We start from the raw sequence: 18,055 nt of genomic DNA on the forward strand, positions 1-18,055 counted from the left end.
AGGTAGGGTAACGACATCAATGGAGGCGGAGTGATTAGGTTGGCTTGGGCCCGAGGATAATGAGCCTTGGCTCGGCAGAATGGCCTGCGGAGGTGTAATTGGACTGGAATTATGTAACGGAGTGAATTCAATATCAACCCAAGATGATGGCGATTGTACCTCCACCCCTTTATAGGGAAAACTTGTTTCGTTAAATAAAACATGACGCGACACATAAACTCGATTTGTTTTGGGATCTAGACATCGATAACCTTTGTGGTGAGGACTATACCCAAGGAAGACACACTCAAGACTCCGATTAGACAACTTATTGGAAGGAGAACAACCTAAATGAGGAAAACACAAACAACCAAAAACGCGAAGAGAGGAATAAGAGGGAGAATGACCATACACACGAAAGTGAGGAGTGTCCCAGTTGAGTGTAGGAGTAGGAAGAAGATTAATGAGGTACACAGAGGTCAAAATAGCCTCAACCCAAAGATTTTGAGGAACGCCAGAGGTAAGGAGTAAGGAACGGGCCACTGTAGCAATATGACGATGTTTCCTCTCAGCAAGACCATTTTGTTCAGGAGTATATGGACAAGAAAATCGTTGTGTGATGCCTAAGGAAGTACAATAGTGAGAAAAGGCTTGATTGACATATTCAGTTTCATTATCACTTTGGAGATATTTGATGGAACCATTGAAAATATTTTGAACCATGGCAACCAAAGTCTGAAAATGGGCGAGGACTTCAGTCTTCTGACGCATAGGATAAAGCCAGGTATAACGGGAGTATTCATCTGTAAAGAGGACATAATATTTAAATCCACTTACAGAGACAGTAGGGGATTGTCACACATCACTATGAATAATAGCAAAAAGAGAGGAAACAAAGTTAGTATGAGATGGAAAAGATAATTTCTGAGACTTGCTAAGTGCACACTGAGTACAAAAAGAACCAGGAGAAATTTTGGATCCAATAACTGACCCTAAACAATTGGAAACTGAGGACAATGGGTGACCCAAACGATTGTGCCATATTGAGGAATGAACAGAAGCTAGGGCATGAGGAGTGGAGACACTGGATAACTGGAGAGGATAAAGACCCTCTTGACAAGGACCCTGAAACAGGAGGCGGCCAGTTCGTAAGCAATAGATTTGATAATAATCAGGGGCAAAAAGAAAGAAAACAAGATTATCTTTGGTGAAACGAGCGACAGACAAAAGATTTTTACGAATTGAAGGAATACGAAAGACATTTTGGAGAGAAAAATTAGAAGTGCCCAATGACAATGGGAGACTACCAGTGTGGGAAACAGACATGGAGTCTCTGTTACCCATATATACATCATGAGGTCCACCATACGATTGAGGATTGTTGACAGGCATGGCTGTCATATGATGAGTCGCACCAGTGTCGGGGTACCAAGTAGGCTCGGCAACAGAGTGAAGGCCAGCAAATGGTGAGATAGTGGTTGGGCCGGAATATCGGTGTGGACAGTGAGACAACTCATGATGGTTAGAGTGACAATTAGGACACCATTGAGGGCCATAAAATTCATGACGCACTGCCCAAGGAGGAGAAGCAAAGGAGTTGACTATGTTGTGCATTTGTGGCATCACAATTCTTGAGGGAGGGACAAAATAGTGTTGTTGCCGTGATAGGGAGCTATTATGACTATTGTGGTACATGAATGGAGCCATAGGAAGGGAAGAATCAGAATGATTTGGAGGATTGAGTATGAAAGGTTTGGGATGAAACAAGAAGGGAAGAAGGATTGATAAACACCTAAACTACTGATACCATGTAGAAAATGATTTCCATTGATCTGAATGAATACATTTGATACACATATATAGTGCTGCAAATATAATTACAATGAATAACATTCCTAACTGAGATGATTGACATTCCTAAACTTAGATAAATACATTAATGTTGATTGCATATAACATGATTCAATTAGGAGAGGTGAATCACTCTTGATTTGGGAATTAGAGGGAATCACTCTAATACCCCAAGGTAAATCAGCAATTTTTGTCACTCTGAATGGCAATTACAGGGAAAATCACCTAGCACTAATTTGTCAATCGAACAACAGATTCATCAGTCATGTTACATTATTACATCCCACTTTGCAGCATCCGGTTGTCATCGCGAGCGCCCTTTACTTTTTTTTTTTGAATGGCCCGTCTTTCGCTTATGACGGCTGAAATCCGACACAAATCGGAAGGTCTGGCCACACCCTGGCTCAGCACAGACATAGGGACGGGCACCTGTGTGTACCCTAATGTGCTCAGTCCGAGCCCATGCCCACTTGAATGTCATCTTGCATCCCTTCCAAGGGCACTTAAGGGGGCGGTCATCCTCGTGAACTCTGCGATGTTGTACCAGATACTTGTGCGAGAAGAATTTTTTGCCACACCCCTTGACTGGACACGCATTTTTCTTGTGCAGATTAAGCTCTTGTTTCGTGCCAAAACTCATGGTGCACCCCTCAAAGTCGCACAAGAACTCTGCTTCCTCTTCCCTCACAGCCGTAGCATTCTTTGCCTTTCGAGCTGAAGCATTCTTCGTCTTCACAGCTACGGAAGTGTTTATATTCTTCCTACCGGTTTGTTGCTGCTCTTTTGCCTTTTTCTTTCCAGTTTCCGGCTGCACTCTTGCCTTTTTCTTTCCGGTTTCTGGCTGTTCTTTTGGAGGTCTTTTTCTAAGCCGCGTGCTAGGCCCACCTTCTGGTTCCTCAGCATTTACATTAATGGTGTTTCGCATCCTGGGAGTCTGTTGCTGGCTCTCTTGTAAACGGCGGGACCCTTGTCTCACACGGCCAGGGATTTCCTGTTTCATTTGCTGAAGGGTTTCTGGTTTTAGTTGCTTGCTCCGAACAGTCTTATACTGCACAACAGCTTCAGCATTACCATCCTGTGTGTCATCCACGTCTTCTTTTACAACAATTTTGGCCTGCTTGCTTCTAGAAGTCCTCCTGGGTTGTTGACGAGAACTACGCCCGTAGAGATTTTGTGATGTCAAATTTTCTCTCCCAAGGAATTTACCTTTGTTGTGTCTAAGTGACCTCCTATGCAGCTGGTGGATACTATCCTCAAGCGAATCATCTGAAACCGCAGAGAACTCTCTGGCATTACTTTCAGCAACCTGCCTCTCCTGATGAGAATTATTATCAACAGAATCATCTGACAACATAGAGAATTCAGTGGCACAGTGCTTGACTTGCTTGCTTTTAGCAACCCGCCGCTGCTGCTGATGAGAATCAGCTCCCATTGAATTATCTGAAACATCATCATCCCTCTCACCTGACACTGCATCTTCCGTCTCAGTAGACTTTGCTTTCTTGGTTGGACCACTCTCCATCACTTGCTTGTTCTTGAGGAACCTGTTCTGCAGCTCATGGGAGTTATCATCTTCTGACTGAGCAGAAACTGCATCAGGACATTTTGCTTTCTTGTTTGTCCCACCATCTACAGTAATTTTCCTCTTCCTAGAATATTGTTTAGTTACCACAGTTTTGCGTGTGCTTTCTGATTTTCCATCAAGCTTCTCATCTGCCATAGGCGATTCAAGGAACCTCCTCTGTGCTTTCTCTACCTTTTTCTCTGCATGTTCCCTCTTTGTTAGGAAGGGATGAACTTGATTTGACATCCATACTTTACCACACCATTTCCCTACCACTATCTTTTTCTGTTTGGCAGGCCTCCTCCCACAGTCCTCAGGTCCAGCAGGCGAGGTAGCTGAAGAATTACGACCAAATGCATTGTATATAACAGAATTGTATGGCATCTGCTTACTATAAAGATGAGAGCGGCTAAGGCTGGCACTGTAGAAGAGATTGATCCCCATCTTTACAGCCCAGTCTCCATTCCCAGCAATGGCTTCCTCACTATCCAGAGCTGATTGAATCCTCTCTTCATCCACGCTGGTGGCATCCCTGAATACCAAATCATTCCAGGGATAATTTACTCCCAGTTCTTCTGCTATTTCTTTTGCTTCATCCACTATCCGTGGATAGTCTGCAAAAGTATTGGTTGAAAATCAGAGCTAGTTGCAATATAGAGATAAAAGATGGAAAGCTAAATCGTATTAAGAACTTGTCAAAAGATAATTTTTTGCTTTTAACCCACTTCTGTACTAACTCCACTAAATCTGAACAGAAAATGGCAAGCAGAAGCTATAACATCTTATGACATGAACCACATACCATCAAGCAAAACTTCATCTTTTATTTGTGACAACAAGGCACCCAATCCCACCTAAGCAACGATGCCTCACCGTTTTATTTAGCCACAGAATTTAGGAAACACGAAACTTTCACCCAAGAAGCTAGAAGTAAAACATAAGCAGCAAATGTCCCATACTAATGCTAGTCAACAGCATAACATACAAACAACTATAGCATTCCAATTGAATAAGCCATACATATGTTGATAATTTTTTCTTCATTTTATATCCAACCACCCTACCCTAATGCCAGTGAACTTGAACCCGTGAACACTGAACTTGTTCTATCTACACTATTTTCTTGTTACCAGTCATATTCATACGAAATGATTTGTACTACAGAAGGTGATTTCGAATAAGTACAGAACCTGAATAGAAAAGAAGAACAAACACATAATGTAAATGTAACAAAACACACACCTGGATGACAAAGAAGTAATATATGGGCACCTCCAATTGCATGGAGCTGCTGCTCAGCCTCTACGGCATGCTCAAGGCAGAAAACATGCATTCTGGAAGAATCGTGGTCAAACCCTGGAGCAAATGATGATGTACCTGTGCTCTCTTTCCGCAATGTGGCCTGTCCAAACCCAGTTGGTTGAATGTCAAATGCGTTTGGAGAGCCAGAATATGAAACCTTTACTGGATTTATATATGTACCCACCAAACCATTTACCTTTGTCAAAGCAAGATTATGATCAACAGAGTACTGATGAGCATTATGCTTGGAATAAGTTCCTTCACGTCTATTTTCCACAATAGTTGGGAGTCCATTACCATCAATTGTTGGGAGTCCTTTCCCACAATCAAAACCTGGTGAAGTGGGACTGCAAATCCCATCTGTACCACCGTAAGAGCCTCTTGAAGGAGGACTAGCACTTTGATACTCATATCTACTTTCCAAAGAACAGTCGGACAAGTTTGTTTCATCACCACAGACAGGAACATCTTGTTCAGCCTGACCTTCCTCTGATTCAGATGAATCTCCATAGGTCAAAGCTAATAGCCCAAGAGCATTAGTGCCCCTCAGAATTTCAGTATTTGAATCAACTTCATTGGTTGGATCTGTTGTCCGATTTCGATAATCAGCAGACTGGACGGGCACATCACTTTTTTGCATTGATCCTGTTTCCGGAGGAGTAACATTTATAAATTCAAATTTAGAAACATCGGTAAGCTAGAAATATACAAAGAAAAATCATATAGCATTTAAGTGCAAGAACGAGAAAGAAAGGAAATGTGTGATTAATACCAGTTTGAATAATAAAACTGTCCATCAAGAGAAGAAGTTTTTAGAATAGACCGACCTGTACAGGGAACCTTTGAACTATTTGGATCTCCATTCGCACACTCGATAGGCTCACAATCAACAGCCCAACCACTGAAAAAACTACAATCTGCTGACATGAGATATCTGGCTGCTGCCTCTCTAGGTTGAATAATAGCAACACATGAAAAGCTCAAAATTCCACATGTAACACAAGAAAACAGTCTCTGATCTGACAACCCTTCCCCTTCAACATTACTTTCTCCTTTCGCACTCATGTTCAACATCTTAGAAGGAGCACTTACATTGCCATTTTCATTTAATGAGATATGCCAGCTACTTTCACATGAAGATGCAAGTTTTCCATTCACCATATACAACCCTTTTACCTGCTTGATTCCCTGATTCCCGTCTATAATGAGATCATCAGAGTTTACTCTCAACTGTGAACCAACACGTAATTTTGAACAAACTGAAATGTCTGAAGAACTCTGTGGTAGAAGTACAATTGACGACCCTTTTCCAAGAACATGAAGCAGCTCATTGTTCTGAATGACATCCTTCACAAATAAACCTTTAACTACTGTTTCTCCTTCACCCTTTTTCTTATCTTTTAGTCGTGAACTTCGAGGTTCAGCACTACTGCGAACAGGTGTTCTGCAGAATAAGCAGTTCAGCAACTTAACATTATTCCGATTTTTTTTTTTGAATCAGATAAATGGAACTTGCAAAAGGCCACACACAAACCTTGAACATAATGCTAGAGCAAGATCATAAAGTAACTGAAAATGAGACACCATAGGGGGATAATTGATTGAAGCTCGTCGGACAGCAGCCTCATTGGCAACCCTCAACCACTCAGGAGTTGCAATGTTGGCTGCCTCACCGCAATTAAATCCTACAGACAATTCAACAAATAGTCATTTTGATTCATAAGAAACACAAAGACAACAACAGCAGTGACTTAGGTAAATCAACACTTATGCTCTCACCATGACTGAATCCAGTGTGATACGCTCTTGGAAAAGTGACAACAAATTCCCCAGCATTCTGCACTAACCTGATTCAAAACAATCAGAGATGTAAGAATATCATGAATACATTAGACACACCACAACTCAGGATATTAGAAGGTAACATGAGGAAGTTCAAAAACAAAATCAAAAGCAGACAAAGTAATGATTAAGGAATTACCTGCAGCATGGAATCCCTGAACTGATAAATACTTCAGGTGACATCACTGTGGTCTTCTCACCAAGAGTCGCAAATGTAACTGAGCAAAAACATATGTTTAAAGGTTTAGATAGTGTGGAGAAAGGAGCGTCATGTATCAAACTTATAAGTAAAACCATCTTGTGGCACCTTTTAGCATTAAGTAAAAAGTAAAACAAGTGCAACAAAACCGACCCATAAGTTCAAGCTCAACTTAGAACACAAACTCTATCATAAATTCTAAAAGGAATGCAGCAAAAGGAGTAACATCAACTCAGGAAACTACATATCAAGCATCAAACGAAAATCTTTTAATCCAATTAATTCCCTCTCGAACTGAGACTGCGCACGCCCACAAAACCACTAAGAGTCCACTCTCATACATCACCCTAAATTCTGGGTCCTTACATTCATCTACCTTAACAAGACAAGCCCAGACCTGTCCTAACGTACTATAATTTGATAGAGACACTTCGAACACTAAGCACTACAGTATTAACAAACATTAAGCAAACAGTTGCATTCACATCTCCAAAAAAAAAAAGAAGAAGCTCAAACAGAGCAGAGCAGAGTTAATTAAAAACAGGGGACGCATATAACATTCCAATCCTGCAAATGCCAGTGAACTCACCAAGAGGATTAATCTCTCCCCCATACCCCTGCACTCTGACCACCTCCTCAAACGCCACGGCAGCCTCCCTCGGCACACCATACCACGTCTTCCCGGCCCCCATATGCAAGTAATTCAAGCTATGCAAGTCGTGATCCTCCACATGCCAAGCAAACCAGCTGAACATCATAGCCACATACACCATGGGGCACGTCACCCCGGGAATCTCCTCCTTCATAAACCTCAAGAGAGAGCCTCTGGACCTGGAAACCCCCCTCATATTCCACTCGGTCTCCCCAAGCGTGACACCGTCCCCTGCCTCCCTGCAAGCACTCTTCTTCTTGCAGCTCAGCGGCACGAAAGCCGAGCCGGGCATGTCATTTGCATACTCCACAGAGAAGGGCTTGTCCACAGTGGCCTTCCAGTAGAGCGTTTCGACCTCGAGAGGGCTCAGCCCTCCCTTCCTCCTCCTCCTCCTCCTCTTCAAGTAGCTCTTCTCGAAGCTCTTGGCCTTGGCTTCAAACTGGTTGAAGGTGTAGTGCTCCCCGCTCTCCCACACGGGCCTCTGCACGGGGCGGGCCTTCCTGGGGCAGAACCCGATCTGCTGCTGCCGGGTGGTGAATGTGGGCAGGGCCTTGGGGCCTTTCCCCACGGAGGGCCCACCACGGGCCACGAGGGACTTGTTGAGGTTGGCAATTGCGGTCTTCTTGGGAGCAGGAGGGACAGGTGGCACGATTTTGCAGATGCCGAACTGGGAAGCTTGTTTTTCGATCTTGAAAATGTAGGCAATCGGATCTTGGAACTCGGCCCAGGAGGGGTGGTACTCGGGAGCAGCGGGGAGGGCTCGGAGCCAGGGGAGGACTTCCTCGGAAGCTGCCGCCATTGGGAGTCGAGTGAAGAGCGGAAATTGAGAGGGATCTCCGGTGGGTCATGCAAAACCCATTGAGTTGGGGGAGTTGGGTTTTAGGTTGGGGAGAGTTTCATTGCTGGTTTGGGGTGAAGAAGAGGAGTGCTCTGTTTTTATTTTGGTTATTTATAAAAACTACAGGGGAGAGAAAGCAGAGTAAAAAGAGGAGCAGAGGAGAGGCAGGGGAGGTCGACATGTGAGTGGGGGGTTTTATTCTGGGTTTGCGCTCGTTTCCTTCAAAATGACACTGTGTTTTCCCTTCTTTTACCATTCTGCCACTACGTTTCTCTTTTGGCCCTTTTTGGGGTGTAAATTTCTTCTTTGGTAAAAGCAGTTCTTACCGGCCGTTTTACCTTCAGTGTTTCGTAAAGTTAAAATTTTCGGAAATTTTTTCTATTCCGATAACCTCAACCCCAACTTCAAGTTTAAATTTTGTATTTTTGAGTTGTAAACTTGTAGCGTGTACTTTGTACTCGACAGCAAGCTCATACTTGACTGGTATTTGACTGTTGTTTATACGGGTCAATGGGCAACCCCAACCCGAGGACATCTTTGACAACCTCGATTGAGAAGCGTTGTGACCGGTTGATATTTATCTATTTCTTTTTCTTTCTTTTTTTGTTAAAACAATATGGATGAATTTGAAACCTCTAGCTTGAGGAGCTCAACTCTACTGCGTACACGAGAACAAGATTATCGGCACTCTTCTTATCCATAATCATATATTTTTGCATGTTATAATCAACATTTCATGAAATTTATATATAAAATGTTATTAGGTTTATGAGATTAGGTCTTCAAAACCTGAAAATGAACGTGACATATTTGTTATAATTTTTTTTATAAGAAATTTTTAGCCTTTTCATTTCTACTACTCAAGGTCAACGAATTGATTATTGCATGCTTGCTTAGTTTTCATATCATTAATGCCATTGTATCTTCAACTTTAGAGTTAGGCGTAACCATCCCAATTAAGTTCATAAGGAATGTTTGAACTACGTTCATAATCAATTCAGTCATAGACTCATAGTACACTGCTCAACTTTGATTAAAAGGAAGAAAATTCGGCCCTCTCATGTCAAAAGTGAAATTTGTGTAGTGTTGGATCCTGGAAGCTATTTGTCTATTAATCTTTGTCACACTCACACAACATGCTTTGTTAGATTAGTTTATAACAACTTGCTTCTATTTATTAGATCATCTCAATAAATCAGATTCGGTAATGATTAGATTCACTAAGGCTATCCTCCACCGGTGATAATAATGTGTCCTCTCCTTTGCCACCGTACCACGGTGACCATCTGTAGTACTACTGCTTGTGACCATCAGACCTAAGGTGTTTGGGCATGGGAAGACAAACTGAACTTCCCCGGCACGGTAATGTGAGGTCTAACGCTAACGCTAACGTTAGACCTCACACTTAACGCGGCGAACAGATTATCCGGAGTTACAAAACACAAATAAGCGAGTCATTGGCAGGAGACTTGCAATGCCATGAAGACAAATGATACGTACATAGTCTGAAACCGTTTTTACAGTGAATAATCTTCACTTCACTAATGGCAGGCGAGGTAAGGGTAAACTTCAGATTGGAATGTAAGGTCATTGACATCAGTATCTACTTCCCATTCCATGATATAAAGACCCAACGACCTAATCACTCGAACTTCAATGCAATATATTGTGATTTGCATGAATCTAGGTCGAAAATGCTTGCCCAGTATGGTAGGAGGAGCACAGTTGATTGAAGTGGACCACTTCTATCAGTAAAGGGCACACTCCTCACCCTTTTCTCCTCTGCTCTGGTATTTCATTTCTTTACTGTGAGTGAATTCCACCTTTTATTCATGTGTTTTGACTCTACAAGCCTTTTCACCCTTTAAGGTTGTCATAGAGTGCAAATGGTCAACTTCAACTAGGAATAATCAAACAATATCAGGGGCATCAAGACAACTAACATAGATGCATAACTTAGGTACAAAACGATATGCTTCATTCTAAAACACTCAGGATTGTCATATATGGTTAACAGTTAAGCAGTTAAGTCACTCTCCTTAGAACTCGGCTGTCCTTCTGAAAGCACGAGTGTAACTGGGCAATGATCACTTCCATAGAAGCCTGCAGGGTTTTGAATCAGTGCGAGTTAGTTGTGCAACATTAGTATACTACACAGAAGAAAAAATGAGATGGAATCAACTGACATAATGAAACTGAGGGGGCTTTATATAGCTTGTGAAATTACAACTACACAGTTTAAAATGGAACTGACAGAACATTCTACTACAAAAGCTAAAAGCTACATGAGTCACATGTCTCCTTTATTTTCTTCTCTTTACGTTCTTTTCTTTAGCTTGTTTCAATTGGCACTAGATTTTAGTTTAAGGATGTAATCCATATGCTAATAAGGATCAGCGAACCACAATTACATGATGTGGTCAGCCATCAGAAGAAGACTGAGCCTTTATACATACTATAATCTATGCTGACTGGAGCTTATGTATTAGTAATACTAGCCTATTGAATTCGAAGTGAGTGTCTGTTTCTATTTTAAACTATATACTGTATTCTGTCATTCGTAAATATTATGCAAGAAAATACACAGCCAGCAGAGGTGCTATTTGAAATGGAAAAAGGACGTACCTTGTAATTCAATCCCTCGCCCGTGCATCTCACATGAAACAATCCTATCTTTGAGTTGCTCTGCAACTACAAAATAGTCTATTCTCATCCTTTTGCCTCTATACCTGCCAGAAAGCCGCCCAGTATGTTTATTAGATAGTGTACAAATAATAGCAATATATAATTATTCAGTTACTTTCTAGCGCCTCTATGCACATCTACTGATTGCATATTCAGATGGAATGACTATGATTACAAACACTCACAACTATACTAGACACAACAGTAATCCAATATATAGTCAAGTTCCAATGTGCACTATCCATATGGTCTTACTTTCCAATGGGATTTCCAGACCAGGAGAAGCCACCCTCCATGTCCTTCTCTTTGTGTAGGAATCGGTATGCATCTATTAGCTTTCCCCTGAAAGACATTATCCGACAGGAAAAGTTATTATTTGTGAAAAGTAACAATACAAGTCATTAAGTAAATAAACAAAAAGCTCCTTATTGAGACGGATACAAATGAGGCCATTAAAAATACAGCCCCATTAACTAAAAAGATAATATTAATCTAACAAGATTTCACTCATTTCAGTGACATATCTTCATTATCCAATCCTTCCTCCCGTATTGAGACAGATACAAATGAGGCCAGGCAGGCAAACAATGAGTTAATACAGTAAGGAACAGGTCAATCAGTTATGGGTAGCGTACTCTTTCAATATGTTTCCAAACCGCCTTCTCTCTGACAAGGTAAATCCAGGCTGTCCACAATCCTGAATTATCACGAAAACAAACAATTTAGGTTTACACAACACATATAGGGTACATTTAATGTTCAATAAAATAACTTCCTGCAGTCCTATATCATTTTACCATAATAAAGGTCTAATGTTTAAACCTTGGTCCGCAAACTTCCTAAAATGAAACAGGAACGATCGTCGATAGTGGTATCAAAACAAAAGGTGGAAAAAAAGCATCCAAAAAGGTATTGGTCCTCGTTCATTCCACCAGCTCAACTAAACTCTTCACGACTATAGCTACTTAAGTTAATTTATGACTAGTGACAAAGGCCAAATGCTAATCAACATAAAATACAACTCCAGCAATATACTAAGATGCTTCAGTTTGAAATATAACCTCTTTATTTGGAGGAATGTAACCGTTAACCTTTGCTGCACTGAAAAAATCTGGATGACTAACATCAATCTCTTCATGGCTGCATACAAAATTAGAATTAAAAATAATAATAAGATCCTCCACAATATAATTAATATATCTAATGGGGTGCATAAGAGCATAAACACGATTATATTATAGAAACGTTGTCATGATAATCCCAGAACAATTTTCAATAGGTTAGAATACAATTGAGAGCTATGTCAATGTACTACTGAATTATTATGAAACTGACGGTTAATTATGTAGCCAAGTTTCACATATGAACATATAGCTACACACTTAACATCTATGTAGCTCCAAAACATTAACTGAGTGAACTTATCATAAATTTATAGAAAGGCATGGAATTTGGGAATAGCAAGTTTCCCAGTTTTGAATACCATGGCTAGTGGGACAAAGAAAGATACACACACCTGACATTCAGATCGCCACACCATATGAGAGGCTTATCTGAACATTGCAAGAAAAACTCTAAAATTCTTTTATCCCATTTTCTTCTCCTTGGGAATGAGTTTTCTTCCTCTTTCCAGCCATTGTTTGGTGCATATGTATTCAATAATTGAAATGTCTTGAATTCAGCTAAAATAACCCGACCATCTGGTTCATGCTTTGAAGCTAACAAAAGACAATAGTATATAGTATTAACCAGCTGATGTGCCAGTGAAACAGAGTATTTATGATGGGTGTAATGGTATATATATATAAGCACAAAGGTTCAAAATCAATTTCCAGGACATGGATTCTATATACTCATAAAAAAGAGAAAAAAACAATGAAAACAGAAAGATGCATTTTGCCCAGAATAGATGGTTGAAACTAACTTTACTGCCTTTACAACAGAGTTTATTTCTCTTTACATAATCATTTGTATTTTTACATAAATAAACGCAAAGTAATCAAGTACAAAAAAAATGATCTCACACAAATTTAGGTAGGAAGAAGTTTGCGAGTTGAAAACATATTCATTTTTGTATGAATCTCAACATGGCATTAACAAAAACAGATATTTAACCAGCAAACCTTTTCTGTCGAGATTGAAAAATACATTTTGGGGTTGGAAACACTTCTTTACAATCAATGCAGTCCCTGCATACTTTGAATCTGAAAGAGACCACCAAACCCGATAATCTCCAAAGGGTGGATTTGATAGGGCACGCATTATTATCTGCATATTTTGGGAAGGAAAGAGAGAGAAAATCTACATTAGTGATAATCTTGAGGCTATTATGCATAACATGAGCAAATGTATAAGAGGGAAATCAAAATGTTTAAACAACTTGAAGATAGGAATGGTAAATTTAACTCAGTTGAAGCATAAATCCATAGAATACCTGTGAGTCTTTTAGTACAATCCTAAGTATTAAAGCTAAAAAATTTCAAGAGACAAATATCTTTGCTTATAACTCATATGAACAATACTGATTCAAGCAACTTCAAGGTTATCGAGACAGTAAAAATAATGAAACTATTACTATTTGATACAAGTATATTTCATTGAAAGCCACAATGGTCAACACAAATGTAAGATTTCAGCATACATGCCCTCAACCAAAAGTTATAATATTTTGTTCAAAGAAGCATTAAAGAGTTGCCTACCTGCTTTTCTTCACGTGACGAGCTAGTGTCATCTTTCAACTCTCCTGGGCGTTTAGGTGCACCCTTTGAACCGGCAGCAGGCATCCTAACTTCCTGATATTAATAAGCAGTTAGAAAGTTGTTACGCACTCACTTACAACGATTGATTCTTTATGAATCAGTACTAAGCAATCGTGACACTGACACGTATGAACAAAAGGATAGACCAGCAAACTGAACTGACTAACAATCAAGTAGCATTTTGAATTTGATTCAAAAACCAAATCAGGAAATGGCATTAAACCCAAGATTGAATGAAAATTTTGCATTAGAAAGCTTCACACAATGTGCATTGTACTTCCATCAGATAAAACGAAACAACCGTGACTTACTGATCAAGTACGCAAACCACTGAATACCAACCTAATATATTCAGTTAACTAATGACATGTTTTTCCCAAAAGACTTCCTTTAAAACCACAAGACAAACAATTTTCACCATATTTTTATCAAAATCCAAACTCTTTACCTTCAATTCCAAGTCTCAAACCATTAAAAAATGTGATGAATGTTTTCACAGATTAAGTATCCAAAGTCAAAATAGCCATAACAATTCGTCATCACAAACATTCATCAATGCCTCTGAAACCCAAAAACCCGAAAAAGAGTATAAAATCGAAATGGGTACCTAAAAAGAGAGAGAATGTCAGACCTGTATCGCAATGACGTCGGGATCAAAGGTGGTGATGAACTTGGTGAACTCAGGCCAGTTGTTCTTGATCTGAAGAAGAAAGCTATTGGCATTCCAAGTTAAGAACTTGGTCGGGTCCTTCTTGGGTTTGTCCTCCATTGAAGTTTCTTCACTTTTGGTAGATGAAAGGTTTGGTTTTTTGGCAGACCCATCTTTCTCTACCGGTTGAAAGAAACGTTTCATCGTTCCCAAAGCCTCTCTGAGCTCTCTACCAGTGTTTGTTTCCCACTGAAACAAAACCAAAGTCCCCTGTTTGTTAGTCCCCTCTTTATACTTTATACTTCTACCCGGGTTGCAACTTGGGTTGAGAGTTGGGCCAACCGGGACCCAAAATCCGAACCGTTCGGTGGGGTGGAGAATAAAGATAGAGGGAACATACTTGTGGAATTGGGAGGGATAAGTTAGTTAAGAGGACCGTTGAGAACAACAGACTCCAAAAGCTTTGAGCTTTGGAGAGAGGCCATAGTGATCTGTAATCTCTAATGGCTTCAATGGCCTTTGGTCTTTCCTCAGCTACATTATCTTCTACCAACTCGTTACTATATCACAATAAGATTACCTCTTTTTCTAACCTTAAATCTCATCAGAGGACATTACCATGTTCTCTATTGGGAACTAAAGTTCTCATTAGCAAAACAGAGAGAGCAGTGATGATAAGAACATGTCGTTCTCAGGTCAATTGTTCAGCTTCTTCTACTTCGACTCTCCCAGCAGCTCTTCTGTTTGACTGTGATGGTGTTCTTGTCGATACGGAGAAAGATGGGCATCGCATTTCATTCAATGATACTTTCAAAGAGGTAAAATTTTGAGCTTTTGAGATGTTCATTCCATTCTACAACTGGGTTTCCTTTATTCCTTGGAAAGAGCTTAAAGATGTGAAATTTTAAGAGGAAAATTCTATTTTCAATCTGGGTTTTTTAATTGTTTAAACTTTAAAGGATCTTGTTGATTGAAGTTAGCTTTAGTATGTTGATTAAAAGTTTTTGGTAGTGACTTGGACTAATTGAATGATGCACAGAAAGAATTGGGTGTAACTTGGGATGTAGATTTGTACGGTGAATTGCTCAAGATTGGAGGTGGAAAAGAAAGGTAAGTTGCTTATCTTCGTACATTTATGTTTATACAATAATCTAAGTAGGTTTATATTATATGTCAGCCAACACTTAATTTACTGAAGAAGTATGATTTGGACTTTGTATTCAAATGGTTGTGGTATATATGTAGGATGACTGCCTATTTTAACAAGACGGGTTGGCCAGAAAAAGCTCCCAAGGGTGAGGAAGAGAGAAAAGCATTCATAGCTGGACTGCACAAACGAAAGACAGAATTGTTCATGGCCCTCATTGAGAAAAAGTTGCTGCCTCTTCGTCCAGGCGTTGCAAAGTTAGTTAATGTCTACTCTTCAAAATTGTTTATGCAAAATTTATTTTTGACTTGTGTCAGTTGTGTGTTAAGTTTCTGTTGCATCTTCTTGTTCTAATATTTGGATTTTATAAACAGATTAAAACAGCTCTACCTATTTTCTTTATAGTTCTGATCATTCCATTATAAAATATAGGGATCGTATATAGTTCCTTCTTCTTAATGCTAAATAGCTTTTTATGCTTCATTCTTATGAGAAGAATAATAAGATAATGGTTCTGTTAGGCTAAGTTTTTCTCAGTAATTTCCGACTTTCATATTTTGGGTTGGTAAGTATCTCTTGACAACTTGTACAGGTTGATAGATCAGGCTTTTGCACAAGGAGTTAAAGTTGCTGTCTGCAGCACTTCCAATGAGAAGGCGGTATGCTTAATCAGGTTCCACTACTTAATGCTTGCATGATTGGTTTCTGTGTTAGAAGATAATTGGGCATGTATGTGCAAGTATGCAAGAAATAATGATTCTTGGCCTCTTGGGTTGGTCGTTTTTATAACATAAACTCTTACATGTAAGGGAACCTATCAGAGTGTGGAGTGAAACTATGAGATCTTGTTTTTTCCCTTATCTCTCTCTTATCAGTTTTCAGTTTTGCACTTTATTTAGACCATTTGGTTCACAGCTGAAGGCTTAAAGCCTTTATCATTATCTTGTTCATGGTTTTTTTTTTAGCTTACGATATCTTCTTAGATTCACAATTATTCACCTTTACACTTTTCTTTGGTGTTTGAATCATTTTCCGATTTCTAGGTATCTGCAATAGTTTCTTTCTTGCTGGGACCAGAAAGGGCAGAGAAAATCCAGATATTTGCAGGAGATGTGGTTCCGCGGAAGAAGCCTGATCCAGTAATGTTTCAGCCCGACCTCTTGTAACATTATATTTAACTTCACATTGAAAAGCACTGATGAAGTCCTGTTGTGCCATGTTTCTAGCTAATTACTTTGATTTCACTGTTAAACAGATACGGTCAGTATTAGCTACTGAACTATATATTTTAATCAGACCATAAATGTATAACATATCGACTTGTTGTTTTAAATTGATATTTTTACAAACAAAAATTCACTACTGTGGTTCTTTTATCTTGCCAGCTACTATTTCACCCATGCTCTTTTTTAACCACTAAACTATATCCATCCCTCTTGACAGGCCATCTATATATTGGCGGCTAACACACTTGGTGTTGATCCATCAAGGTACAGACGGAGGGAAAGGCCTTTCTAGTTTTGGGGCTACAACACCCATCATAATGAGAATCTCTTTTAACTATATAGTTTCTAATATTCTATATAATCTATACGCTCTTCCTATTTTGCTTTGGATACCCTAAAGGCTACAGATATACCATAACAAGCTTCTGACCTTTTGTAATTCGTATATAAAGAATTAAGAGCAGATGCCATGTTCATGTAAAGTAATATGTTTTCTCTTTTCTAACAGTTGTGTTGTGGTAGAAGACAGCGGCATAGGCCTTGCAGCTGCCAAAGCTGCTGGAATGAAGTGTATAGTAACCAAGAGCGGGTAAGTCAGTTTAACTAACAAATAAGAATGCAGTGTGTTGCTACGCACCATTTCTTGATCAGGAATTCAGGAGATCACATTAGCTATGTGCATTCTCATATCAGATCATATTTCACACTTACTGAAATTCTACTTGGCTTGGCTCCAACCTGACTAACTCATCCTATCATTCCTATGCCATCCGTGACATTTTTGCTTCTCGGTTCCAGATATACAGCAGATGAAGACTTTCAGAATGCAGACGCTGTCTTTGACTTCATAGGAGATCCTCCAGAGGAGCGGTTCGACTTGGCATTCTGCAGAAGCCTTCTCAAGCAGTATGTGAGCTAGCCCACATCCTATCCAGTAACCATATGTTCCTCAGTTCCTATGGGTTAAATTTCACAAGACGCCTCTTGTCCTTCCTTAAGCCCTTGTGATGGTGATTCGGCTTAGATATTTAAAAAGCCAGTATGTACTTGGTCGTTAGTTGTTCTGATGTAGATATTCTTCTGAAAAAAGCACTTGCAAACTGCCTTTTTCTCAGGCTACTCTTTAATACAACCAGCCTCACATCTCAAGACTATAATGCTCATAATTATAATGTTTATAATTCTTCTGCTGGTAAACCACGTCTGCATGTAATAGCTAGACTCATAACAGAAAGATCATTAACCAGAAACCAGTTTTACAAACTCATTTATCCTTTGCATTCATTTATGCCTTTCCATGGAATCCTCACGACCATAAATGAGTTTATATTACCAATTTACCTGTATAAGAAAACAAAGATT

The 18,055-nt window shown here is 39.6% G+C and overlaps 3 protein-coding genes across 5 annotated transcripts; 1 reads left to right on the forward strand and 2 right to left on the reverse strand.

The window, feature by feature from the left end:
• Positions 1-1,938: 1,938 nt before the first annotated feature.
• On the reverse strand, positions 1,939-8,361 carry LOC126795012 (lysine-specific demethylase REF6). 2 transcript variants are annotated; one of them, XM_050521822.1, is made up of 8 exons: positions 7,327-8,361; positions 6,678-6,756; positions 6,476-6,543; positions 6,231-6,381; positions 5,524-6,140; positions 4,893-5,341; positions 4,637-4,796; positions 1,941-4,008 (listed from the first exon to the last, which is right to left on the reverse strand). In XM_050521822.1, the coding sequence occupies exons 1-8, from the start codon at positions 8,186-8,188 to the stop codon at positions 2,135-2,137; spliced, it is 4,260 nt and encodes a 1,419-aa protein (XP_050377779.1). In that variant the 5' UTR covers positions 8,189-8,361; the 3' UTR covers positions 1,941-2,134. The 2 variants fall into 2 exon arrangements, with proteins under 2 accessions (XP_050377778.1, XP_050377779.1); XM_050521821.1 differs by having other exon boundaries at positions 1,939-4,008; positions 4,637-5,341.
• A 1,835-nt stretch (positions 8,362-10,196) lies between these two features.
• On the reverse strand, positions 10,197-14,552 carry LOC126795054 (DNA-(apurinic or apyrimidinic site) endonuclease). The gene is made up of 9 exons (XM_050521869.1): positions 14,303-14,552; positions 13,612-13,704; positions 13,036-13,180; positions 12,429-12,630; positions 11,974-12,052; positions 11,548-11,609; positions 11,168-11,254; positions 10,853-10,956; positions 10,197-10,330 (listed from the first exon to the last, which is right to left on the reverse strand). Exons 1-9 carry the CDS (start codon positions 14,522-14,524, stop codon positions 10,245-10,247), a joined length of 1,080 nt encoding a protein of 359 aa, XP_050377826.1. The 5' UTR covers positions 14,525-14,552; the 3' UTR covers positions 10,197-10,244.
• A 169-nt stretch (positions 14,553-14,721) lies between these two features.
• Positions 14,722-17,824, forward strand: LOC126795057 (CBBY-like protein). 2 transcript variants are annotated; one of them, XM_050521874.1, is made up of 8 exons: positions 14,722-15,138; positions 15,360-15,430; positions 15,566-15,724; positions 16,060-16,126; positions 16,511-16,606; positions 16,911-16,957; positions 17,202-17,282; positions 17,492-17,824. In XM_050521874.1, the coding sequence occupies exons 1-8, from the start codon at positions 14,824-14,826 to the stop codon at positions 17,610-17,612; spliced, it is 957 nt and encodes a 318-aa protein (XP_050377831.1). In that variant the 5' UTR covers positions 14,722-14,823; the 3' UTR covers positions 17,613-17,824. The 2 variants fall into 2 exon arrangements, with proteins under 2 accessions (XP_050377831.1, XP_050377832.1); XM_050521875.1 differs by lacking the exon at positions 16,911-16,957.
• Positions 17,825-18,055: the final 231 nt, after the last annotated feature.

This window comes from Argentina anserina, chromosome 5 (assembly GCF_933775445.1).
Source record: "Argentina anserina chromosome 5, drPotAnse1.1, whole genome shotgun sequence".
Classification (NCBI taxonomy): Eukaryota; Viridiplantae; Streptophyta; class Magnoliopsida; order Rosales; family Rosaceae; genus Argentina; species Argentina anserina.